This window comes from Macaca thibetana, chromosome 19, assembly GCF_024542745.1.
Source record: "Macaca thibetana thibetana isolate TM-01 chromosome 19, ASM2454274v1, whole genome shotgun sequence".
NCBI lineage: Eukaryota > Metazoa > Chordata > Mammalia > Primates > Cercopithecidae > Macaca > Macaca thibetana.
The window spans coordinates 43,766,688-43,789,185 of record NC_065596.1 but is presented as its reverse complement, the minus strand read 5'-3'; the positions used below and the strand labels follow the sequence as shown (position 1 = coordinate 43,789,185).

At 45.7% G+C, this 22,498-nt stretch overlaps 4 protein-coding genes and 1 pseudogene across 4 annotated transcripts in view; 4 read left to right on the top strand and 1 right to left on the bottom strand.

Annotated features, from left to right (window-relative positions):
• GMFG (glia maturation factor gamma) overlaps positions 1-22,498 on the top strand; it is a 257,896-nt gene that overhangs the window by 29,152 nt on the left and 206,246 nt on the right. The window lies entirely within an intron of this gene.
• The window catches only part of PAF1 (PAF1 homolog, Paf1/RNA polymerase II complex component), a 231,254-nt gene that overhangs the window by 60,755 nt on the left and 148,001 nt on the right, over positions 1-22,498 (top strand). The window lies entirely within an intron of this gene.
• EID2 (EP300 interacting inhibitor of differentiation 2) lies at positions 7,304-8,932 on the top strand. The gene has a single exon (XM_050769311.1). The coding sequence runs from the start codon at positions 7,550-7,552 to the stop codon at positions 8,258-8,260; it is 711 nt and encodes a 236-aa protein (XP_050625268.1). The 5' UTR covers positions 7,304-7,549; the 3' UTR covers positions 8,261-8,932.
• On the bottom strand, positions 12,200-20,004 carry LOC126941712 (teratocarcinoma-derived growth factor 1-like; annotated as a pseudogene).
• EID2B (EP300 interacting inhibitor of differentiation 2B) lies at positions 19,990-21,291 on the top strand. The gene has a single exon (XM_050769333.1). The coding sequence runs from the start codon at positions 20,062-20,064 to the stop codon at positions 20,545-20,547; it is 486 nt and encodes a 161-aa protein (XP_050625290.1). The 5' UTR covers positions 19,990-20,061; the 3' UTR covers positions 20,548-21,291.

The following is a 22,498-nucleotide window of genomic DNA, read 5'->3' as shown; positions in this document are numbered from 1 at the left end:
GTTTGAGACCCACCTGGGCTACACAGCCTGCCTCTGTTTCTACAAAAAACACAAAAATTAGCCAGACATGTTGGTGCAGACCTGTGTGGTCTCAGCTACCATACAAGGATGACAAATAAAAAGAATTACCTGGCTGGGTACTGTGACTCACACCTGTAATCCCAGCACTTTGAGAGGCTGAGCTGGCAGACTGCTTGAACCCAGGAGTCTGAGACTGGTTTGGGCAACATAGCAAGACCTTGTCTCTATTATTTAAAAAAATAAATAAAAAAGAAAAGAATTTCGTATGGCAAGTATTTTTTTTAATTAGAAAGGCAGCCAACTTCCATAAGAAGTCTGAAAATAAAAGCCATAAATCCCTTGTAGGGGCCAAGGGCTTTGGTCCTCTCAAGGTTGCTGAAAAATCAATTTGCAAAGGGCAGATTAATTGGAGAAAAGGTATACAAATTTATTTAATATGTATACACAAGTGCTTTCAGATTGAAGACCCAAAAATACAGGAAAAATGGTTCATTTTTATGCTTAGGATTGAAACCACCTTTGCACGAATTATAACAGTGAGAAAATTATGACAGTGGAAGACAGCTGATATAACCAATGCCCATCTTGCGTTTTTTTGGTTTTTTTATTTTTCTTTTGATGTTGTTTTCAAGATGATGTCTTGCAGATAGGATTGAGAAGCAGCAGGTTAGAATAAGTTGTCACAGAATTGATGGTGTGATGTGGCGGATACCCTTTTTCACAAGAGGTATTAGGAGGATTTGGGGAAATGCTTATATGAGTGTAGCCTAATTCTAACTGGCCCAGCCCCATGAAGAAGCCCACCTTCATTTTCTTCAGTGAAATATAAAGGGAAAAAGAAAGATACAGAGACCAAATTTTTTGTTTATTAGAAGTCAGAACCTGGGCAACATGGCAAAACCCCATCTCTACAAAATATACCAAAAACAAACAAAAAAAAAATTAGCCAGGCATGGTGGCATATGCCTATAGTCCCAGCTACTCAGGAGGCTGAGGCAGGAGGATCAGCTGAGCCCGGGAGGTCGAAGCTCCAGTGAGCCATGATTGCACCAGCCTGGGTGACAGAGCAAGATCCTGTCTCAAAGGGAAAAAAAAAGAGAAGTCAGTATTCGTAGATTTATTATGGGAAAGCACAGTTGCAGTTCTGGGACGACCTCTAGAAATAGTCCATCTCCTCAAAATATACACAAAGTTTCAGAGGAGACCTCGACTCAACAAGGTAACAACAGAGGAAGTGCTTAGTAAGCTGCTCTGACAGGGTCCCAAAAGAACACTCATAAGGGCCGGGCGCAGTGGCTCACACCTGTAATCCCAGCACTTTGGAGGCCAGAGGCCGGTGTATCACCTGAGGTCAGGAGTTCGAGACCAGGCTGACCAACATGGAGAAACCCCGCCTCTATTAAAAATACAAAAATTAGCCCGCATGGGGGCGCACGCCTATAATCCCAGCTACTCGGGAGGCTGAGCCAGGAGAATTGCTTGAACCTGGGAGGAGGAGGTTGCAGTGAGCCGAGATCGCACCATTGCACTCCAGCCTGGGTGACAGAGTGAGACTCCGTCTCAAAAAAAAAAAAAAGAACACTCATAAGAGACAAATGGTGTGTGGCAACTTTGATAGACAACTTCGATAGAATTTTTCACATTAACACTCTCAGAAGGCCGGGCCTGGTGGCTCATGCCTGTAATCCCAACACTTTGGGAGGCCAAGGCAGGCAGATTGCTTGAGCCCAGGAGTTCAAGACCAGCCTGGACAACATGGCAAAACCTTGTCTCTACAAAAATTACAAAAATTAGCCTGGCATGGTGGCATGCATTTGTAATCCTAGCTATTCGGGAGGCTGAGGCAGGGGGATAGCTTGAGCCCAGGAGGGGAAGGTTGCCACCATGAGCCGAGATCGCGCCACCGCGCTTCAGCCTGGACAACAGAGCCATACCTATTTTTTTTTTTTTTTTTTTTTTTTTTTTTTTTTTTTGAGACGGAGTCTCGCTCTGTCACCCAGGCTGGAGTGCAGTGGCCAGATCTCAGCTCACTGCAAGCTCCGCCTCCCGGGTTCACGCCATTCCCCTGCCTCAGCCTCCCGAGTAGCTGGGACTACAGGCGCCTGCCACCTCGCCCGGCTAAGTTTTTGTATTTTTAGTAGAGACGGGGTTTCACTGTGTTAGCCAGGATGGTCTCGATCTCCTGACCTCGTGATCCGCCCGTCTCGGCCTCCCAAAGTGCTGGGATTACAGGCTTGAGCCACCGCGCCCGGCCCCAGCCATACCTATTTTCAAAAAAAAAAAAAAAAAAAAGGCCGGGCGCGGTGGCTCAAGCCTGTAATCCCAGCACTTTGGGAGGCCGAGGCGGGCGGATCACGAGGTCAGGAGATCGAGACCATCCTGGCTAACACGGTGAAACCCCGTCTCTACTAAAAAATACAAAAAACTAGCCGGGCGAGGTGGCGGGCGCCTGTAGTCCCAGCTACTCGGGAGGCTGAGGCAGGAGAAGGGCGTAAACCCGGGAGGCAGAGCTTGCAGTGAGCTGAGATCTGGCCACTGCACTCCAGCCTGGGCGACAGAGCGAGACTCCGTCTCAAAAAAAAAAAAAAAAAAAAAAAAAAAAAAAAAAAAAAAAAAACGATCCCAGAAGAGATCACCAAATCTGAGTAAAGCTTTAGACCGTGTTTGACTTGGCTGCCCTCTAGTGGGCAGAAGCCTGAACGGAAGGTAAGGGGAGGAAAAGGTGGGCTCCTAAACTTTCCCCAGTGTTTCCATCTGGAGTGTAGATTCTGCACAATATTTCCAGGATGCTCTGAGTCCTGGCCTCTTTTTTTTTTTTTTTTTTTTTTTGACTTGCAGTCTCACTCTGCCGCCTGGGCTGCAGTGCAGTGGCGCGATCTCGGCTCACTGCAACCTCCGCCTCCCGGGTTCAAAGGATTCTCCTGCCTCAGGTTTCTGAGCTGCGGAGATTACAGACGCACGCCACCACACCCGGCTAATTTTCTTTTGTATTTTTAGTAGAGATGGGGTTTCACCACGTTGGCCGGGCTGGTCTCGAACTCCTGAGTTCAAGTGATCTGCCTCAGCCTCCCAAAGTGCTGGGATTACAGGTGTGAGCCACTGCACCTGGCTGAGTCCGGGCCTCTATTTTAGAGGTTTATGTGCAAATGTTTATTTCCGGGCTCCGTTTGCAGCAGGGACTTAGGGTAAAGGATAGTTTAATCATAAAGAAAGAATCAGACAATCCCAGAAGTATGGGATGTTATACAAAACAACTGGCCTGGGCTATTCAAAAACTCAGTGTCAAGATAGCCACAAAAAAAGGGGAAGAGGCCGAGCACAGTGGCTCACGCTTGTAATACTACACCTTGAGAGGCCAAAGCAGACAGATTGCAGATGGAGAAAGGATCGCTTAAGGCCAAGAGTTCAAGAACAGCCTAGGAAACATATCAAGACTCTATTTCTACCAAAAAAAAAAAAAATTAATTAATTAGCCGGGCATGGGGGCACCCACTTGTAGTCCCGGCTACTTGGTAGGCTCAGGTGGGAGGATCACTTAAGCCCAGGAGATCAAGGCTGCAGTGAGCCATGATCGTGCCTTTGCAGTCCAGACCAGGAGACAGCAAGACATTACCTCAAAAACAAAACCAAAGAAAAAAAACGCAAGACGGGGATTGGTTAGATCAGATCTCCTACACCATCATAATTTTCTCACTGTTATCATTTGTGCAAAGGTAGTTTCAAACCTAACCATAAAAATGAACCACTTTTTGCCAGGCATGTGCCACACGCCTGTAATCCCAGCACATCCAGCCTGGATGACAGAGCTAGACTCTGTCTCAAAATATATATATATTAATTGGGTTCAAATTCTCTCTCTCGGCCGGGCGCGGTGGCTCAAGCCTGTAATCCCAGCACTTTGGGAGGCCGAGACGGGCGGATCACGAGGTCAGGAGATCGAGACCATCCTGGCTAACACGGTGAAACCCCGTCTCTACTAAAAAATACAAAAAACTAGCCGGGCGAGGTGGCGGGCGCCTGTAGTCCCAGCTACTCGGGAGGCTGAGGCAGGAGAATGGCGTAAACCCGGGAGGCGGAGCTTGCAGTGAGCCGAGATCGCGCCACTGCACTCCAGCCTGGGTGACAGAGCCAGACTCCGTCTCAAAAAAAAAAAAAAAAAAAAAAAAATTCTCTCTCTCTCTCTTTCTCTCTCTCTCTCTCACACACACACACACACACCCCTCTGCTGTAAAGATTTTAAGCAATGTGGAGCCCCTGATCCCAGCTGCCTTAATGGTTTAGTCTACAACATGGTTGCAATCATCCTCAAGTCATCCTGAAATACTGGCGGTGAATTACAAAGATGCTGCAGCCACAACAGACACAGTCTTGGGAGCAACAGAAAACCTGGACTACCTCTCAAATTTTTGTTTGTATCCCCTCACATTATCACCAAGTTTTTCTGCCTTCCTCTATTTGTAGTTTCTTATTTTAGTTCACTTCATTTTCCTGGAACCATTTTTATATCACTTCTGTCTAATAAATCATCATTTTACTTAGAGCAATTTCTATTCTTGGAAAATCAGAAGGCCTTTCAGCTTCTGCTCTAAGGTGATTCTTAGTCTGGAGAACAAGATTATATCTGCTTCTGTAGGATTACAGCAAATTACTATGATTTCTACTTCTTCCTGTGATAATATATGTTATTACCTAAGTCTGCAACTTCTTTTGTTAAATATTTGTGACTCTCCAGGCAGCCTGAAGGTGAGGACTCCAGCCTAGCCTGGGAGCTGCCTTAAAGGAGCCGCACACTTAGTGATTGCAGAGATGCTGGTAGGAAGCAGCAAGTAGTCTAGCTGTTGTGTTTTATTAATTTGGTGCTTGGACCAGGAAAATTAAAATGCAGTCTTGTGTTCTGTGGATGAGACCTTACTGCCTCAGAATAGCTACTTCTGATAGAGCAGCGAACAATAGTCATTTAAGTCATTTGTTGATGGTCATGAATCATGGCATCATGACAGGGACCACCACCAGCAAAATCAAAGCAAATTATTTTGTTTGTTCACATTAATCAGAACAAAGAGAAAGTAATTGGAGAGCCAGTATATAAGATGCATGTTTCAATATTACGAGACCCGTAAAAGAATGGTAATAAGCCAGGCACGGTGGTTCATGCCTGTAATCTCAGCACTCTGGGAGGCCAAAGGCAGGCGGATCACAAGGTCAAGAGTTCGAGACCAGCCTGAACAACATAATAAAACCCTGTCTCTACTAAAAATACAAAAATTAGCTGGACGTGGTGGCGCACACTTGTAATCCCAGCTACTCAGGAGGCTGAGGCAGGAGAATCACTGGAACCCGAGAGGCAGAGGTTGCAGTGAGCCGAGATCACGCCACTGCTCTTCAGCTTGGGCGACAGGGTGAGACTTCGTCAAAAAACAAAACAAAACAAAACAAAAGAATGGTAATGAATATAGTAACTATCAAGAAAGTAAAATATTTAAAAACCATAATGAAAATGTAGGCTGGAGGCCCAGCACAGTGGCTCACGCCTATAATCCCAGCACTTTGGGAAGCCGAGGCAGGCGGATCATTTGAGCCCAGGAGTTTGAGACCAGCCTGGGCAACATAAGGAGACCCTGGCTCTAAAAAAAATTAAAAATTAGCAGGGTGTGGTGGTGCACACCTGTAGTCCCAGGTACTCGGGAGGCTGAAGTGGGAGGATCACTTGAACTCAGAAGGTTGAGGCTGCAGTGAGCTGTGATTGTGCCACTGCACTCCAGTCTGGGTAACAGAATGAGATGAAAGAAAGAGAGAAAGAGAGAGAGAGAGAGAGAGAGAGAGAAGAAAAGGAGAGAGAAAGAGAAAATGTGAATGGGTGAATCTCATAAAAATAATGTTATGTGCAAAAAACCAGATACAAGAGTATACGTGAGAAAACATTTTAAATGGTTCATTTTTGAGGCATGATAAATCTAAGTACTGGCAGCCAGGCTGAAAATGTAACAAATCGCAGGGCTCATGCACCTAGAAGGTCACAATAAGGGAATAGAATGTAGAGGCGGGGTCAGCCCATAAAAGGGAAGAGAGTGGCCGGCGGCACGGTGGCTCACGCCTGTAATCCCAGCACTTTGGGAGGCCGAGGCAGGTGGATCATGAAGTCAAGAGATTGAGACCATCCTGGCCAACATAGTGAAACCTTATCTCTACTAAAAATACAAAAATTGGCTGAGCTTAGTGGCATGCGCCTGTAGTCACAGCTACTGGGGAGACTGAGGCAGGAGAATCGCTCAAACCCAGGAGGCAAAAGTTGCAGTGAGCCGAGATCACGCCACTGCACTCCAGCCTGGCTACAGAGCGAGACTCCATTTAAAAAAAAAAAAAAAAAAAAAAGGAAGGAATTTTTATTATTGGGAAATCGAAACTTAAACGTGTAAGGGGATGGGGTATAACCTTATAAAGGGGGTAGTGAAACCTAGGTGAAGTCCGGGAAGATTGTAACCTCATAGTACTTGACCAATTAGGAACCGGGGGAGGGACTTGCATGCTAGGAGATAAATTACCTGTTGTGACTGCTCTGGGTGTGCCTGCCTACTCGCCAGCTGATCTTGCAAGATCTTTATTAAAAGTCTCACTTCCACTGTTCTTCGTGCCTCCAAATCCATTCTTCGGGTTTGGACAGGTGAATGTGTTTCTCACATACATAAAATTCATCATACAGACCAAACTAAACTACAGCATTAAGAATGCACCCTTAGGTGGTAAAATGAAAAGAAAAACAAGAAAGTGATTACCGTAAGTATCAGGGTAGTAGTTACTTCTGGGTAGAAAGAAAAGGATAGTGATAAGAAGAAGAGGAAGGGTTCTGGGATACTGGAAATATTCCATTTCTTGGCCTGTGTGGCAGTTAAATGGATGTTCACTTTGTGATAAATCATTCAGCTGTATATTTGTTTTGTTTACTTTTCTGAATGTCATATTGCACAAATAAGATTTGAAAAACAAATGTCCAAGGTAGTCAATGCAAAGTTAGAGATAACAAGAAAAGACTATAATTATAAACCTTTAGTAGCTTTATAATCGATCCGTATGGGTGAAGATAGGCAAAGGAATGAATGAAAAAAAAATTAAAAATCCAGAAAAGACCATGAATCTAAAATATCTTGATATATAATAGAGGTGGCATATAATCTACTGGAGAACAAAGAGAAACACCCTAGGACAGAACCTTGAGAATGCCTATAAGAAGCGATCTTGTAAGCATTTCTCATAAACATCAAGCTGGTTGAAATGGCCATGGGCTGTTTCAGGTGCGTTGGCGCTTCCCGGCCTCGAGGGGGCATCTGCAGAACTGCGGGCGCTGGGAAAGTACGCATGCGCACTGCTCCCAGGGTATGCGGTAGAATCTACGCTCTCGCGCCCGGTTACGCACACGGCATTTATAGTGCGCACAGCGCTCACGCACGCGCACTGGGGCGTCCACCGGGCATCGCGCTGTCCCGTTATTCCAGTTTCTTTGGGAGGAGCCGAGTTGACCCCACGGTCTAAGATGTCCAAGCTGCCCGCAGACAGCAGCGTCCCGCAGACAAGCGCGGCGAATGGTGACAGAGATGTCCCGCAGGCGGAGGTAGGCCGCGGGAGGCGGGAGCCGGCCCCGGCACAGCCTGAGGAGGCCGGGGAAGGCGCGATGGCGGCGGCCAGGGGAGGCCAGATGCCGGCGGCCAGGGAAGGTCGGATGGCGGCGGCCAGGGGAGCCCCGGCGGCGGCAGCCAGGGGAGCCCCGGTGGCAGCGGCGGCGGTGGCCAGGGCAGCCGCGGCGGGTAGGGAAAGCCCGGCGGCGGCGGCAGCCAGGGAAGCCCGGATGGCTGAGGTCGCCCGCTTGCTGGGGGAGCCGGTGGACGAAGAGGGTCCCGAGGGCAGGCCCAGGTCCAGGCACGGGAACGGAGGCCTGGCTGCGTTGCCTTATCTCCGTCTCCGCCACCCACTTAGCGTTTTAGGAATCAATTACCAGCAGTTTCTCCGCCACTATCTGGAAAATTACCCGATTGCTCCCGGCAGAATACAAGAGCTTGAAGAACGCCGCAGGCGATTCGTGGAAGCCTGCAGAGCAAGGGAAGCAGCGTTTGATGCCGAATATCAGCGAAATCCTCACAGGGTGGACCTCGATATTTTAACCTTTACGATAGCTCTGACTGCATCTGAAGTTATCAACCCTCTGATAGAAGAACTTGGTTGTGATAAGTTTATCAATAGAGAATAGTTACGTGGTGACACTACTTCAAGAGAACCTCTGCATTCCAGTTATACCAATCCTGCAACTTGATTTTCAGAAGTCAAGAGTATATTGTGATAAGACAGTGCACAGGTGGAGGGGAAAAAAGGGGGGAGGGGGAAGCTTATCTTGAAAAAGCATCACAGAAGAAATAGAAAAAAATGTCCAAAGCATTATAACTGTAACATTATTTGAGTTTGTGATTGATCTACATTTTTCCCCCTGCATTATGGAAAATGTCTCTCAACATTGCTTTATTACAAAGTAAAGGATGGTTTTATAAAACTGAGACTTGATGAAAAATCACCAATACTAGAGTCCATGAGGATGAAAGAAATTATCAGATAGTGCTGAACAGAATAAGACGTTAACGCTGAGTTATTGGGACTAGAAGGCTATGAAAAGAACTTGAAATTGTCGGAATATGTGCTCTCTTCATGTAATATTCAATAGAAGTTTCTAGTTTAAGATTGATTTTGTGTTTTCTTAGACATTTCAAGTGACAAGCAAAGTAAATGTACATATTATGTGATAAATCATGTTTACAAGAACATCAAATTTCTGGACTTTTTTCTTTCAATTTTTAATTTTTAAAGTTTTTTGGTATAAAAAAAATCCATTCACAAGCCAAAAAATATATAAAATATACAGTGAAAAGCCTTCCATTCTTGTTTTCCTCCATCCAGTACCAACCATGACCTCTAATAGCCACAATTTCCCTTCCGCCCTTCTAGTTTCCTTACATGTACACAGGCACATATAAATCTGGTTTACTTGTTTTATTTATTCACAGAAGTCAGCATATTATATTTACTGGTTTATACATTGCTTTCTCATTAAGAACGTATGTTGACCCTTCCAAACCACTGTATTTCCTCATTATTTTTTAAAGTGGCATTTTATTCCATTCTGAGGTTATGTCGAAATTTACTTAACCAGGAATATATTGACGGACATTTAGGTTGTTGCCCATCTATTTCTTTGGGCAGAATAAAAAATTGCTAGAGTAGTTCATCTTGTATATCATGTGGCATGTGCACAAATACAGTATTGCTTCAATTCAAAATTCACTTCATATTTGAACATCTCTGAAATGTGGGTGCATCTTACATTTGATGCTGTAATAGATCATTTTTTCCTTAGGTTTTCATGAAACTAATTTTTTTTTTTTTTTTTTTTTTGAGATGGAGTCTTGCTCTGTCGCCAGGCTGTAGTGTAGTGGTACAATCTCGGCTCACTACAACCTCCACTTCCCAGGTTCAAGTGATTCTCCTGCCTCAGCCTCCCGAGTAGCTGGGACTACAGGTGCCCACCACCACACCTAGCCAATTTTTGTATTTTTAGTAGAGACGAGGTTTCACCATGTTGGCCAGGATGGTCTTGATCTCTTGACCTCGTGTTCCACCCGCCTCAGCCTCCCAAAGTGCTGGGATTCTAGGTGTGAGCCACCGCGCCCAGCCCTAATGATGTGTCTTACAATCAATAGCTACCTAGATTCCTTTTTACATGTAATATCTGTAGGCTGATTCCCCAGAAATGAGAATTCTGGGCCAAAGGTACTCCTTTGAGATTTTATGGATATTGCTATGCAACATTCTATATGTGTCCTGCTTTGCACTCCCACCAGTAGTTAATGATCATGGATGTTACAGCCTAGCCAACACACTAAACCATCAATTTCTGGCTTTTGCGAATCTGATAGTCGAAAAACTGGTATATCAGTTTTAATTTGCTTTTATTATGAGCAGACTTAAATACCTTTTTTTTTTTTTTGATACGGGAGTTTTGCTCTTATTGTCCAGGCTGGAGTGCAATGGTGTGATCTCGGCTCACTGCAACCTCCACCTCCCAGGCTCAAGGGATTCTCCTGCCTCAGCCTCCCAAGAACTGGGATTACAGGCATGCACCAACACGCCTGGCTAATTTTTGTAGTTTTAGTAGAGATGGGGTTTCACCATGCTGGCCGGGCTGGTTTTGAACTCCTGACCTCAGGTGATCCACCCACCTCAGCCTCCCAGAGTGCTGGGATTATAGGGGTGAGTTACCACACCCGGCCAGTTAATTTTAAGAGTCATGGAAATTCCCTTTTCCGTAAACTCTCTGCTCATAGTCTTTTTTTTTTTTTTTTTTTTTTTTTTTTTTTGAGACAAAATCTAGCTCTCTCTCCCAGGCTGGAGTGCAGTGGTACCACCTCGGCTCACTGCAACTTCTGCCTCCCAGGTTCAAGCGATTCTTGTGCCTCGGCTTCCCAAGTAGCTGGGATTACAAGCACATGCCACCTCACTTGGCTCATTTTGTGTTTTTAGTGGAGACGGGGTTTCACCATGTTGACCAGGATGGTCTCCAACTCCTGACCTCAGATGATCCTCCCTCCTCGGCCTCCCAAAGTTCTGGGATTATAGGTGTGAGCCACCGCGCCTTGTTCATATTCTTTATCCACTCCCCTCCCAGATAATTTTGTACTTTCTTCGTTGAATCCAGTAGCTATTTATGACACTCATATTAGTGATATGAGGTATGATAATAGCTTGGGATATGAGTTACTAATATCTTTTCACAATTTGATCATTAGGTTTTGGCTTTTTGGAAAGCCTTTGGCCATGGTAATTTTTGTTGCCTATTTTCCTTTAAATTTGCAGGAGGCAGGAGGCTGGGCACAGTGACTCGCACCGGTAATCCCAGCACTTTGGGAGGCTGAGGCAGGCAGACCACTTGAGCTCAGGAGTTCAAGACCAGCCTGGGCAACATGGTGAAACCCTGTCTCTATGAAAAATATGAAAAATTAGCCTGGTGTAGTGGCACATGCCTCTAATCCCATCTACTCTGGGGGCTGAGGTGGAAGGATCACTTGAGCCCAGCAGGCTCCAGCATAGGTGACAAAGTGAGATCCTGTCTCAAAAAATAAAAAATAAATAAACCTGCAGTATTTTGAATCCTAAGGTACTCTTTGTGTGTGTGTGTGTGTGTGTGTGTGTGTGTGTGGTTTCACTGTTCATATTTGAATCTTTGAACCATTTGAAATTTATTCTCAGGTACAATATAAGGATCAAATTTTTTTCAATATATTTTCCATTTTTACTGTGCATACACATATATACAATGTATTTTTAAAATGAGCTCTACAATATGTGGTTTTATCACTTGGTTTACAACTAAATACATTGTGAACATTTTCTCTTCAACAGTTAAAATAATTGTATAGCTTGGAGGAAACATAATTTATTAAGCAATCTTGTTGGGGACATTGAGGTATAATTTTTTTCTGAGAAGACTTCATTCTTTTTACAGTGCCTTTGGGGGAAAAAAGGGGGTCCTTGTCTTATGTATCTTTCTATAGATGATGGAAACTTGTCCTTCCATTTAGCCTTTTAACTTGCTTCTCTACACCCACCTAATCACCAATCAAATAACCTATTTTATGTTTTCCAACCACTCCCATTTGCTTCCTCTTTCTTACCCAGTCTCCCTGCATACATGCAGACGGACTTCCATTCCTTCAGCTGAGATTGCGCCACTGCACTCCAGCCTGGGTGACAGAGCAAGACTCCATCTCAAAAAAAGAAAAAAAAGAAACACTGGACTTGGGCACAATGGAGATATGGCTGACTTTTGTTGTTGTTGTTGTCATTGTTGTTGAGACGGAGTTTCACTCTTGTTTCCCAGGCTGCAGTGCAGTGGCGCAATCTCAGCTCACCGCAACCTCCGCCTCCCGGGTTTGAGCGATTCTCCTGCCTCAACCTTCCGAGTAGCTGGGATTACAGGCATGCGCCACCACGCCTGGCTAATTTTGTATTTTTAGTAGAGACAGGGTTTCTCCATATTGGTCAGGCTGGTCTCGAACTCCCAACTTCAGGTGATCCACCCGCGTTGGCCTCCCAAAGTGCCGGGATTACAGGCATGAGCCACCATACCCGACCATATGGCTGACTTTCTTTTGAAAAAAGTAGTTTTTTGGGAGAGGGCAGGGCAAAGAGGTAAGAAGTAGTTGGTACTATAAGGAAACGTTAGAGACCATTTTGGAAATGTATTCATTATTTTAAGGCAACTAACAAATGATCATCCTTCAGTTAGGACATTGTAGCAGCAGCTTTTACTGGTCATGAAATTTGCATGATATCTAAAATTGTATTCCTGGAAATAGGTCAATGTCGATTAATAGTAACTTTGTATAGAAAGGCAGATGCCAGCAAGCATTAAAGTGGTACATGCAGACGGTGGTAGTTCTGGAGTCCTGGAAGCCATGAGATGCTCATCCATCACGAGGCCATCACAGCCAGGTAAAATGCCTGAGGAAAGCAGCAGAGCTGGCCCTGCCAACATTTACACAGGGAACGCTTCTTGGGCAGCCAGGTGTCATGGAGCACAGACCCACAGTTCTCTTTGCACACATCGTGCTCACAGTTCCATCCATAGAAGGATGGGGGGCAGCCACAAAAGGACCCCAGCATGCAGGTTCCCCTATTCAGGCAGCAGGTTCTGCTTAGCTCCTTACTGTCCCATATCCCCATGGGCGGCACACACTGGGAAGACCAAGGCTGAATTGCAGGCTTCTCCTGGGGCCAAATGCTGTCATTTCTGAAGGCCAGGTCTCCCTGAGATGGACGCGCAAGTTCCTGATGGCCCAACCTGGCAATTAATGCCAGTTCAAAGGCTACAAAATGCCCATGATCCAAATCACACTGGAAGAGAAGCAAGCCATCTTCCTGCAGTCCACAGCTCTGTCATTGTCCCCTTGAACATCCAGGCAGGCCAGAAGATGGGAGACAGCAGCAAGGATCCAATTTTTTTAGATGACTTCCTGGTTGCCCTGATATCAGTTACTGAGTAGTCCACCTTTTCCCCACTGATTGTTTTGGTTTTGTTTTTTTTCCAGATGTAGTCTTGCTCTGTCAACCAGGCTGGAGTGCAGTGGCGGGATCTCAGCTCACTGCAACCTCCACCTCCTGGGTTCAAGTGATTCTCCTGCCTCAGCCTCCCGAGTAGCTGGGATTCCTGGCACACACCACCACACCCAGCTATTTTCTTGTATTTTTAGTAGAGAGGGTTTCACTATGTTGTCCAGGTTGGTCTCAAACTCCTGACCTCAGGCGATCCACCTGCTTCAGCCTCCCAAAGTGCTGGGCACCATGCCCAGCCCCACTAATTGTTTTAAGATGCCTTTTTGTACAAAAACTGTGTTCTAGATTTTCTAACTAGTTCTAAATCTGGTAATGCTAAAGCCTTTTATTATACTTCTTTTTCAGAGTGCTTCTGGGTGTTTTATTCATTATGTAACTACATCAACCTCAAAGTCAGCTCACCTCATTTCTTTTCTTTTTTCTTTTTTTTTTTTTTTTTTTTTTTTTTTTTTTTTTTTGAGACAAAGTCTTGCTCTGTCACCAGGCTGGAGTACAGTGGTGCGATCTCAGCTCACTGCAACCTCCACCTCCCAGGTATCAAGTGATTCTCCTGCCTTGGCCTTCCAAGTAGCAGGGACTATAGGCGTGCACCACCATGCCCAGGTAATTTTTGTATTTTTAGTAGAAATGGGGTTTTGCCATGTTGGCCAGGCTGGTTTCAAACTCCTGACCTCAAGTGATCCGCCACCTTTGGCTTCCCAAATTGCTGGGATTACAGGTGTGAGCCACCACACCCAGCCATTCTACATCCTTACAAGTTTTTTTTTTTTTCCAGATGTAGTCTTGCTCTGTCAAGGTGACATCTTATAGAGGTTAAACATCCAAAGTTTTGGGATTTGTGAGGGGCAGCACATAAGAATCTAGAGTTCTTGGACCAACGCACATCCTTAGAATAGCTAAATACACATTCCAACTGAATTTGAATTAAATACACATTGAAACTGAATTCAGTTTCTTTATGCAAACCTAAACACATGACCTCATATCTGAGATCCAGACTCAACTGCTTCTGGAGAAATGGCCACCTGCACATGCTGAATGTGGGAAGACCTTCCAATAAATGGGCATTGGACACCAGCTCTGAAGTGAATACAACTAGGATGGTGGGTAAGGTTCTGTTTTCTTCAGGGATTGGACAGAACACACAAAAAAGGAAAGAGGGAGGTGGTTCTCTGTCAGCTAAATACAATGACTAGATACTCCCACCTCCTCCTGTCACCAAGATCTACCCATACATATTGTTTTCTGCAAGGAAAGCAAAAAAATACCTCCATTTCTCATGCAATGGATGGGTCATGGGTTTGCTCCAAAAGGAGCAAACACCAGATGAAAATCATTGATCCTCAAAGTAAAAATAGCCTTTGTGCTATAATAAGAAAGATACAGTGTTTGGTCTTTCTCTCTGGTTCCTGGCACAGAACTCCTAAAACCCTTAGAATCAACGAGTGATAGTGTGTTAGGAACATCTTTTGCTCTAATGAGGTGACACTTGGTGGCCCTTAGATAGTTTTGCAGTGGAGGCTAGTCACTAGAAAGACCAAGGCTTCACTGGAAGCTTGGAACTCTCAGCCCCATCCCCAACCTCCTGGTGGGGAGAGGAGCAAGGGGCTGGAGATTGAGTCAATTACCATTGGTAAGTGATTTATCAATGATGCCTATGTAAGTAAACCTCCATAAAGTCCCAAACAGCAGGATTTTGAGAGTTTCCAGATTGAACACATCAAGGTGCTGGGAGAACCCTACCAAGAGAGGGCATGGAAGCTCTACGTGACCCCCACACCCACCCTTTACCCTGTACATCTCTTCTACATGGCTCTCTCTGAGTTGTATCCTTTATAATAAACTAGTACTGGCTGGGCGCAGTGGCTCACACCTGTAATCCCAGCACTTTGGGAGGCCAAGAAGGGTGGATCACTTGAGGACAGGAGTTCAAGACCAGCCTAGCCAGCATAGCAAAACCCCGTCTCTACTAAAAAATACACAAATTAGCCTGGCATGGTGGTAACACACCTGTAATCCCAGCTACTCAGGTGACTGAGGCACAAGAATCACTTGAATGCAGGAGGTGGAGGTTGCATTGAGCCGAGATGGAACCACTGCACTCAAGCCTGGGTAGACAGAGTGAGACTCTGTCTCGAAATAAATAAGCTAGTACTAGTAAATACAGCACTTTGCTAAGTTATGTGAGTTCTAGCAAATTATCAAACCTGAGGTGGTGGGTCATAGGAACTCCTGAATTTGTACTTGGCTGGGTAGAAGTGTGGGTAGCCTACATACTCCATTTGTGACTGGCATCTGAAGTGGGCATAGTCTTATGGGACCTGTGGGGTCTGCACTAACTGCAAATAGTTGGTATCAGAATGGAACTGTGGGACACTCAGTTTGTTTTGGAGAATTGTTATGGAAAATCCCACACATATTTGGTGTCAGAAGTGTTGTCAGGAGAAAATCTCTCTCAGCCTTCAAATAAAGAATGCTATCTCTTTAAAAAAATTTTTTGTTCGTTTGGTTGTTTGTTTCTTTGTTTGTTTGTTTGAGACAGTATGTCACCTCTGTCACCCAGGCTGGAGTGCAGTGGTATAATCATGGCTCACTGCAGCCTCAACCTCCCAGGCTCAGGTGATTCTCCCACCTCAGCCTCCTGAGTAGCAGGGACTACGGGCACCTACAACCATGCCTGGCTAATTTTTGTATTTTTTGTAGAGATGGGTTTTCACCATGTCACCCAGGCTAATCTTGAACTCTTGGCCTCAAGCAATCCACCCGTCTCAGCTTCCCAAAGTGCTTTACAGAAGCTGGCTTGGCAGAGTCTCAATCTCGGCTCACTGCAAGCTCCAATTCAGGCCATTCTCCTGCCTCAGCCTCCCAAGTAGCTGGGACTACAGGCGCCCGCCACCACGCCCGGCTAAAGTGCTAGGATTTCACCGTGTTAGCCAGGATGGTCTCGATCTCCTGACCTTGTGATCCACCCGCCTCGGCCTCCCAAACTGCTGGGATTACAGGCGTGAGCCACCGCGCCCGGCCTAAAATGGTAAATTTTTATAATTCCCTGCCCTGTGGAATTCAGGTTCCATTCAAATAGAGGAAATAGGCATAATAAATTATTTTGTATTATAAATATAGAATATATTTTATATGTTATTGTACACAATACATGTTATTTATGTCATATATTATTACAAGTTATATGTATTCCAGGCAAACTAAACAGTCACTGTTTAAGGCAGGAGTTCTCTGAGGTATTTGAGAAGTAGTGAGGAAGTCACCTTGATTTGGAGCAGAGCAAGCAAGGGGAAAGGAATGGGGATGAAGTCAGAGAAGTAGCAAGTTGGCCTGAACTGGTATTGGAATTATAGACCATTGTTGGGATTTTGGCTTTTATTCTGAGGGAAGTGAAGTTACTGGAGGTTTTGAGTTGAAGAGTGAGCTGTCTGACTTGCATTTTAAAATAATCATTGTGGGCTGGGTGCAGTGATTCACGCCTGTAATCCCAGCACTTTGAGAGGCTGAGGTGGGTGGTTTACTTGAGGTCAGGAGTTCGAGACCAGCCTGGTCAACATGGCAAAATGCTGTCTCTACTAAAAATACAAAAATTAGCCGGCATAGTGGCGGGCACCTGTAATCCCAGCTACTCAGGAGGCTGAGGCAGGAGAATCACTTGAACCCGGGAGGCAGAGGTTGCAGTGAGCCGAGATCACGTCACTGCACTCCAGCCTGGGCAATAGAGCGAGACTCCATCTCAGAAAAATAATAATAACCATTCTGGATATTTTATTAAAAATAGATTGTAGGGGGCAAAGTAGAAGCAGAGAGACCAGCAGGAGGCTATTGTAATAATCTGGGGAAGAGATGGTGGTGGTTCAGCAGGATGGGTGCAGAGGAAGTGTAAACAGTGAACAACAGATTCTCATTATGTTGAGAAAGCTGACCCAACAAAATTTGCTGACAGATTGAATGTCATATTTGAGAATGTTGCCAGGCGTGGTGGCTCATGCCTGTAATCCCAGCACTTTGGGAGGCCAAGGCAGGTGGATCATGAGGTCAGGAGTTCGAGACCAGCCTGGCCAACACGGCGAAACTCCATCTCTACTAAAGATACAAAAAATTAGCCAGGCGTGGTGGTGTGTGCCAGTAGTCCAAGCCACTTGGGAGGCTGAGGCAGGGGAATCACTTGAACCCAGGAGGCAGACATTGCAGTGAGCCGAGATGGTGCCATTGCACTCCAGCCTGGGTGACAGGGTGAGAATCCGCGCACACACACACACACACAAAAAGAGAGAACAAATGACTCCAAGATTTTTTCATTTGGAACAACTAGAAGGATTGAGTTGCCTTCAGTTGAGATGGAGAAGCTGTGGTCAGAATTTATTTGGGACTAATTATCAAAAATTGTGTTTTGGCGGCCAGGCGTGGTGGTTCACGCCTGTAATCCCAGCACTTTATTTTGGTTTTTGGTTTTGTTTTGTTTTGTTTTGAGATGGAGTCTCACTCTGTCGCCAGGCTGGACTGCAGTGGCACGATCTCAGCTCACTGCAATCTCCGCCTCCTGGGTTCAAGCGATTTTTGTGCCTCAGCCTCCCAAGTAGCTGAAACTACAGGCGTGCACCACCACACTCAGCTAATTTTGTATTTTTAGTAGAGATGGGGTTTCATCATGTTGGCCAGGATGGTCTCAATCTCCTGACCTCGTGATCCACCCTCCTCTGCCTCCCAAAGTGCTGAGATCACAGGCATGACCACCGCGCCTGGCCTCCAGCACTTTGGGAGGCCGAGGCAGGGCAAATCACTTGAGGCCAGGAGTTTTGAGACCATCCTGGCCAACATGGCGAAATCCTGTCTCTACTAAAAATACAAAAATTAGCTGGGCGCGGTGGTGGGCACCTGTAATCCCAGCTCCTCAGGAGGCTGAGGCAGGAGAATCGCTTGAGCCCAGGAAGTGTAAGCTGCAGTGACCCGGGAGGTGGAGGTTGCAGTGAGCCTAGATCGTGCCCACTGCACTCCAACCTGGGTGACAGAGTGAGACTCTGTCTCAAAAAAATAAAAATAAAATAAGGTAGTTGGAGATTCAGCATTAAAACTTACTTTAAGAATTTTTACTTGATTTTTCTATTTTTCCAGAGAGTTTCTCTGGCCTCTTTGACTTGCAGGTAATGAGCAGTGTATTATTATAGCCATTCAAATTGGAAGCTATGCTGAATTCTGGAGACTTTACGGCTAGCTCATAATTACCAATTCCCTCCAGTGATCAAGCTATCTGCCTAATTTAAAGTTACCTTCCAAAGAAGTCCTTTCTTTTGTCTTCTGTGGAATATCACAAATGTGCCTTTTGAAGCATATATGTCACATGTGGGAGAACTCACTCCATCTCTCCAAGATAATTGTAGAAACAAAGCAAGGTACGCATGAGTCAGAATGATTTCCAACCCAATCAGCTCCCAGACACGACCTGTGATAGGTCAGAATTGTTAGATGGATCCTCCTGAAGTTCAATTGCCAGCAACTCTCATATTTGGATTCCAGTTAAATTCAAAGAATTTTTTTTTTTTCGAGTCAGGGTCTCGCTGTGTCACACAGGGCTGGAGTGCAGTGATGCAATCATAGCTCACTGCACAGTCGACCTCCCAAGCTCAAGTCATCTTCCCACCTCAGCCTCCTGAACAGCTGTGACTACAGGTGCACATGCCACCATGCCTGCCTGATATGTTTTTGTAGGGACAGGGGTCTCACTATGTTGCCCAGGCTGGTCTCAAACTCATGGGCTCAAGCGATCCTCCCACCTTTGCCTCCCAACGTGCTGGGATTACAGGCATGAGCCACTACACCCAGCCACAGCTGACTGATTTTAAATGGAACACAGACTTTCACATTTTGGGTTATCATCAGGATCAGAGCTAGCCACACAGAAAGACTAACCACATCATTAGAGAGTTGGGGCTTGGAGCCATGTGATATCAGGTAGGAGGCTGGAGATTGACTTCAACAAAATGGGCAATGGTTTAATCAAGCATGCCTATGTAGTAAAACCCCAATAAAAATTCTCGACACCAAAGCCTGGGTAAAAGTCCTATGTCAGCACTACCCCCGCACTTATTGCCACACATGGACGACAAAGGGTAACACATCCCTAGGAACACAGGAACTTCACAGTTGAAACCCTCCCCATCCCAGATTGTGCCTTATACATCTCTTCTAATCTGTGTCCTTTGCCTGTAATACGCATGACTGAGTATAACATTTCAATGAGCTCTGGGAATTATCAGGCCTAAAGGTGGTTTTGGGAAACCCCCAAACTTGCAGTGTCAAAATATTACTTACAGGCCAGGCCACGTGGCTTAGGCCTGTAATCCCAGCACTTTGGGAGGCCAAGGCAGGATGATCACTTGAGACCAGAAGTTCGAGACCAGCCTGGGCAACAAAGTGAGCTCCAATTTCTACAAAAAATAAAAAATTAGCTGGGTGTGGTGGTGCCAGCTACTCCAGAGGCTGAAGCAGGAGGATGGCTTGAAGCTGGGAGGTCAAAGCAGCAGTAACCGAGATCGCATCACTGCACTCCAGCCTAGGTGACAGGGCGAGACCCAGTCTGGAAAAAAAAAAAAAGACAGGAGCTGGAAAATGACCTTATAAGGAACTTTACATTAATATTGAAGTGGTTGTAATTTAAAATACCGCACAGTCCGCAGGTCCTCAGGCGCTCAGAGGACCAGAGGCGGCTACAGACGTAATGGCTACTCAGGACCGCTAGGGAACGCTCGAGGAGCGTGCACCGTGCTTACGCATGCGCACACTGTCGCACGCGCAGCGTTTACGCACACACCGAGACTCGCGCATGCGCATATCCTGCATACAGCAGCGCAATACCGTTATTTCCGTCTCCGTAGAAACACTCGGACTATGGCGGAGTCGACTGGACTGTTGGAGATGTCTGAGCTCCCCGGAGACAGCAGTGTCCCACAGGTGGGCACAGCGAGTGGCGTCAGCGACATACTGCAGGGGGCAGTCGGCGGCGGGGTTCGGGTGCAGGAGTCCCGGGAAGGCCTAGTGGCCGAAGCTACGCGGTCCATGGCGCGGGTGCCGAGCCCTGTGCCCGAGCCCATCCCCAGCAGCGTCCCGGGCCTGGCGTCCGCGCCAGACCCCCATCAGCAGCTCGCTTTCTTAGAAATTAACCGGCAGCTCTTGTTCCGCGAGTATCTGGATGGTAGCTCCATGATTCCGGTCAGATTACTACGGGATTTCGAGGAACGCCGCAGGCTGTTCGTGGAAGGCTGCAGGGCGAGGGAAGCAGCCTTTGACGCGGATCCACCGCAGATGGACTTCGCTGCTGTCGCGTTTACTGTAGCGCTGACTGCCTCCGAGGCCCTCAGTCCTCTGGCCGACTGAGTCGGCTGTGATGATGGGACTGGTGGCAAAGAATAGCCAAGTGACCCTTTTCGGATCAAAAGAACAGGCAGGCTGTGCCAGTTTAGTTAACTCTGTCGTTAGGGGGAATGCAAACTGGAAGGGAATACGGCAATGTGCAATTGAAGGAGGAAGCACACTGCGAAATGGAAACAGACAAGACTGTTGAATCTGGGAGTCTCGCATCCCTAGGCTGGTCCCGAACGCTTGGACCTGAGCGATCCTCCCGCTTCGGCCTTGCAAAGTGCTGGGATTACTTTACAGGCTTGAGCCACCGCGCCCGGCCGAATCTTGTGTTCAAACAGGTCCCAAGATACTTCTGACTTAGCACTTTTTTAGCAATGCGTTTTCCTGCATTTGTGGAGAATCCTTCAAGACTTTCACCATAAAGGATGGTTTTGCAAAGATCTGAGAAAAAAAATGCCAATAATAGAACCCATAGAAATGAACCAAAGTGATGAAAGGAAACAAAGAAATAGAGTTGTCAGGAATCCAGGTGTACCTGAGTTACTAGGACTGGAAGGCTATTGAGAGGACTTTGAAATTTCACAATTTGTGGTCATGTCAACAAATCCTAGTGTAAGATTCATATTTGTGTTTTCTGAGGTACTTTAGATGAACGGTAAATATTCAGTAGAAAAACCCACGTATTTATTATATGATCCATGTTTTCAAGTCTATGTGAAATTGGGTAGGTGTGGAATAAACTTTTGTTTTTAATTTTAAGCTTTTTATTCTAGAATATGTATTCTATTCACAAGACTCAACAACAACAAAAAAAGTATCAGCCGGGCGCAGTGGCTCACGCCTGTAATCCCAGCACTTTGGGAGGCCAAGGCTGGTGAATCACCTGAGGTCAGGAATTCAAGACCAGTCTGGCCCATATGGTGAAACCCATCTCTACTAAAAATAAAAAATTAGCCGGGTGTGGTGGCACGCGCCTGTAGTCCCAGCTACTTGGGAGGCTGAGACAGGAGAATCACTTGAACCTGGGAGGCAGAGGTTGCAGTGAGCTGAGTTCATGCCACTGCACTCCAACCTGGTCAACAGAGTGGGACTCCGTCTCAAAAAAAAAGAAAAAAAGTATCAAAAGATGCTGTGAGAACTCTCTCTTGTTGCTGTCCTCTGTCAAACTCAGAACTATTCCATGCAGGTGTCGTTGCTTATGGCTTGGGGTTTTGTTGTTGTTGTTTTCTTGGTTTTGCTTGTTTTTTGCTTTTTCACTGTATGCCTTTCAAGTTTTCTAATGCATATGCAAATAAACATCAATCTAAATATTGTGCATTTTCCCTTTTAAAATCAAGGCAGTTAATTTGCATCACGTGGTATACATTTTTAAAAATATAAAATCAAGGTAGCATATTATATACCTCTATCAGCATTTTGAGTTTTTTCAGTTGTATATGGAAAGATTTATATATCAGGGGTTTTTTTTCTTTTTTTTTTAATATATAGAAAGAGATGGGGCCTCATTATGTTGTCTAGGCTTGTCTCCAACTCCTAGCTTCAACTGTTCCTCCCGCCTCAGTTTCCCAAAGTGCTAAGTGCTGGGCATGAGCTACTCCACTGGGCTTTTTTTTTTTTACAGCTACAATGTAAGGCTGTATCTTAGTATAATGAACTAGACATCTTTTGGACATCTGGGTTGTTTGCAGAATGTTTTAATATTTTCTATGCATTTATGCATGTTTACTCATTTTCCATAGTACATTTTTTTCCCCCCCGAGATGGAGTCTCACTCTGTCATCCAGGCTGGAGTGCAGTGGTGCAATCTCGGCTCACTGCAATCTCTGCCTCCTGGGTTCAAGCGATTCTCCTGCCTCAGCCTCTGGAGTAGCTGGGACTACAGGCGCATGCCACCACACCCGGCTAACTTTTTGTATTTTTAGTAAAGACAGGGTTTCACCGTGTTAGCCAGGATGGTCTTGATCTC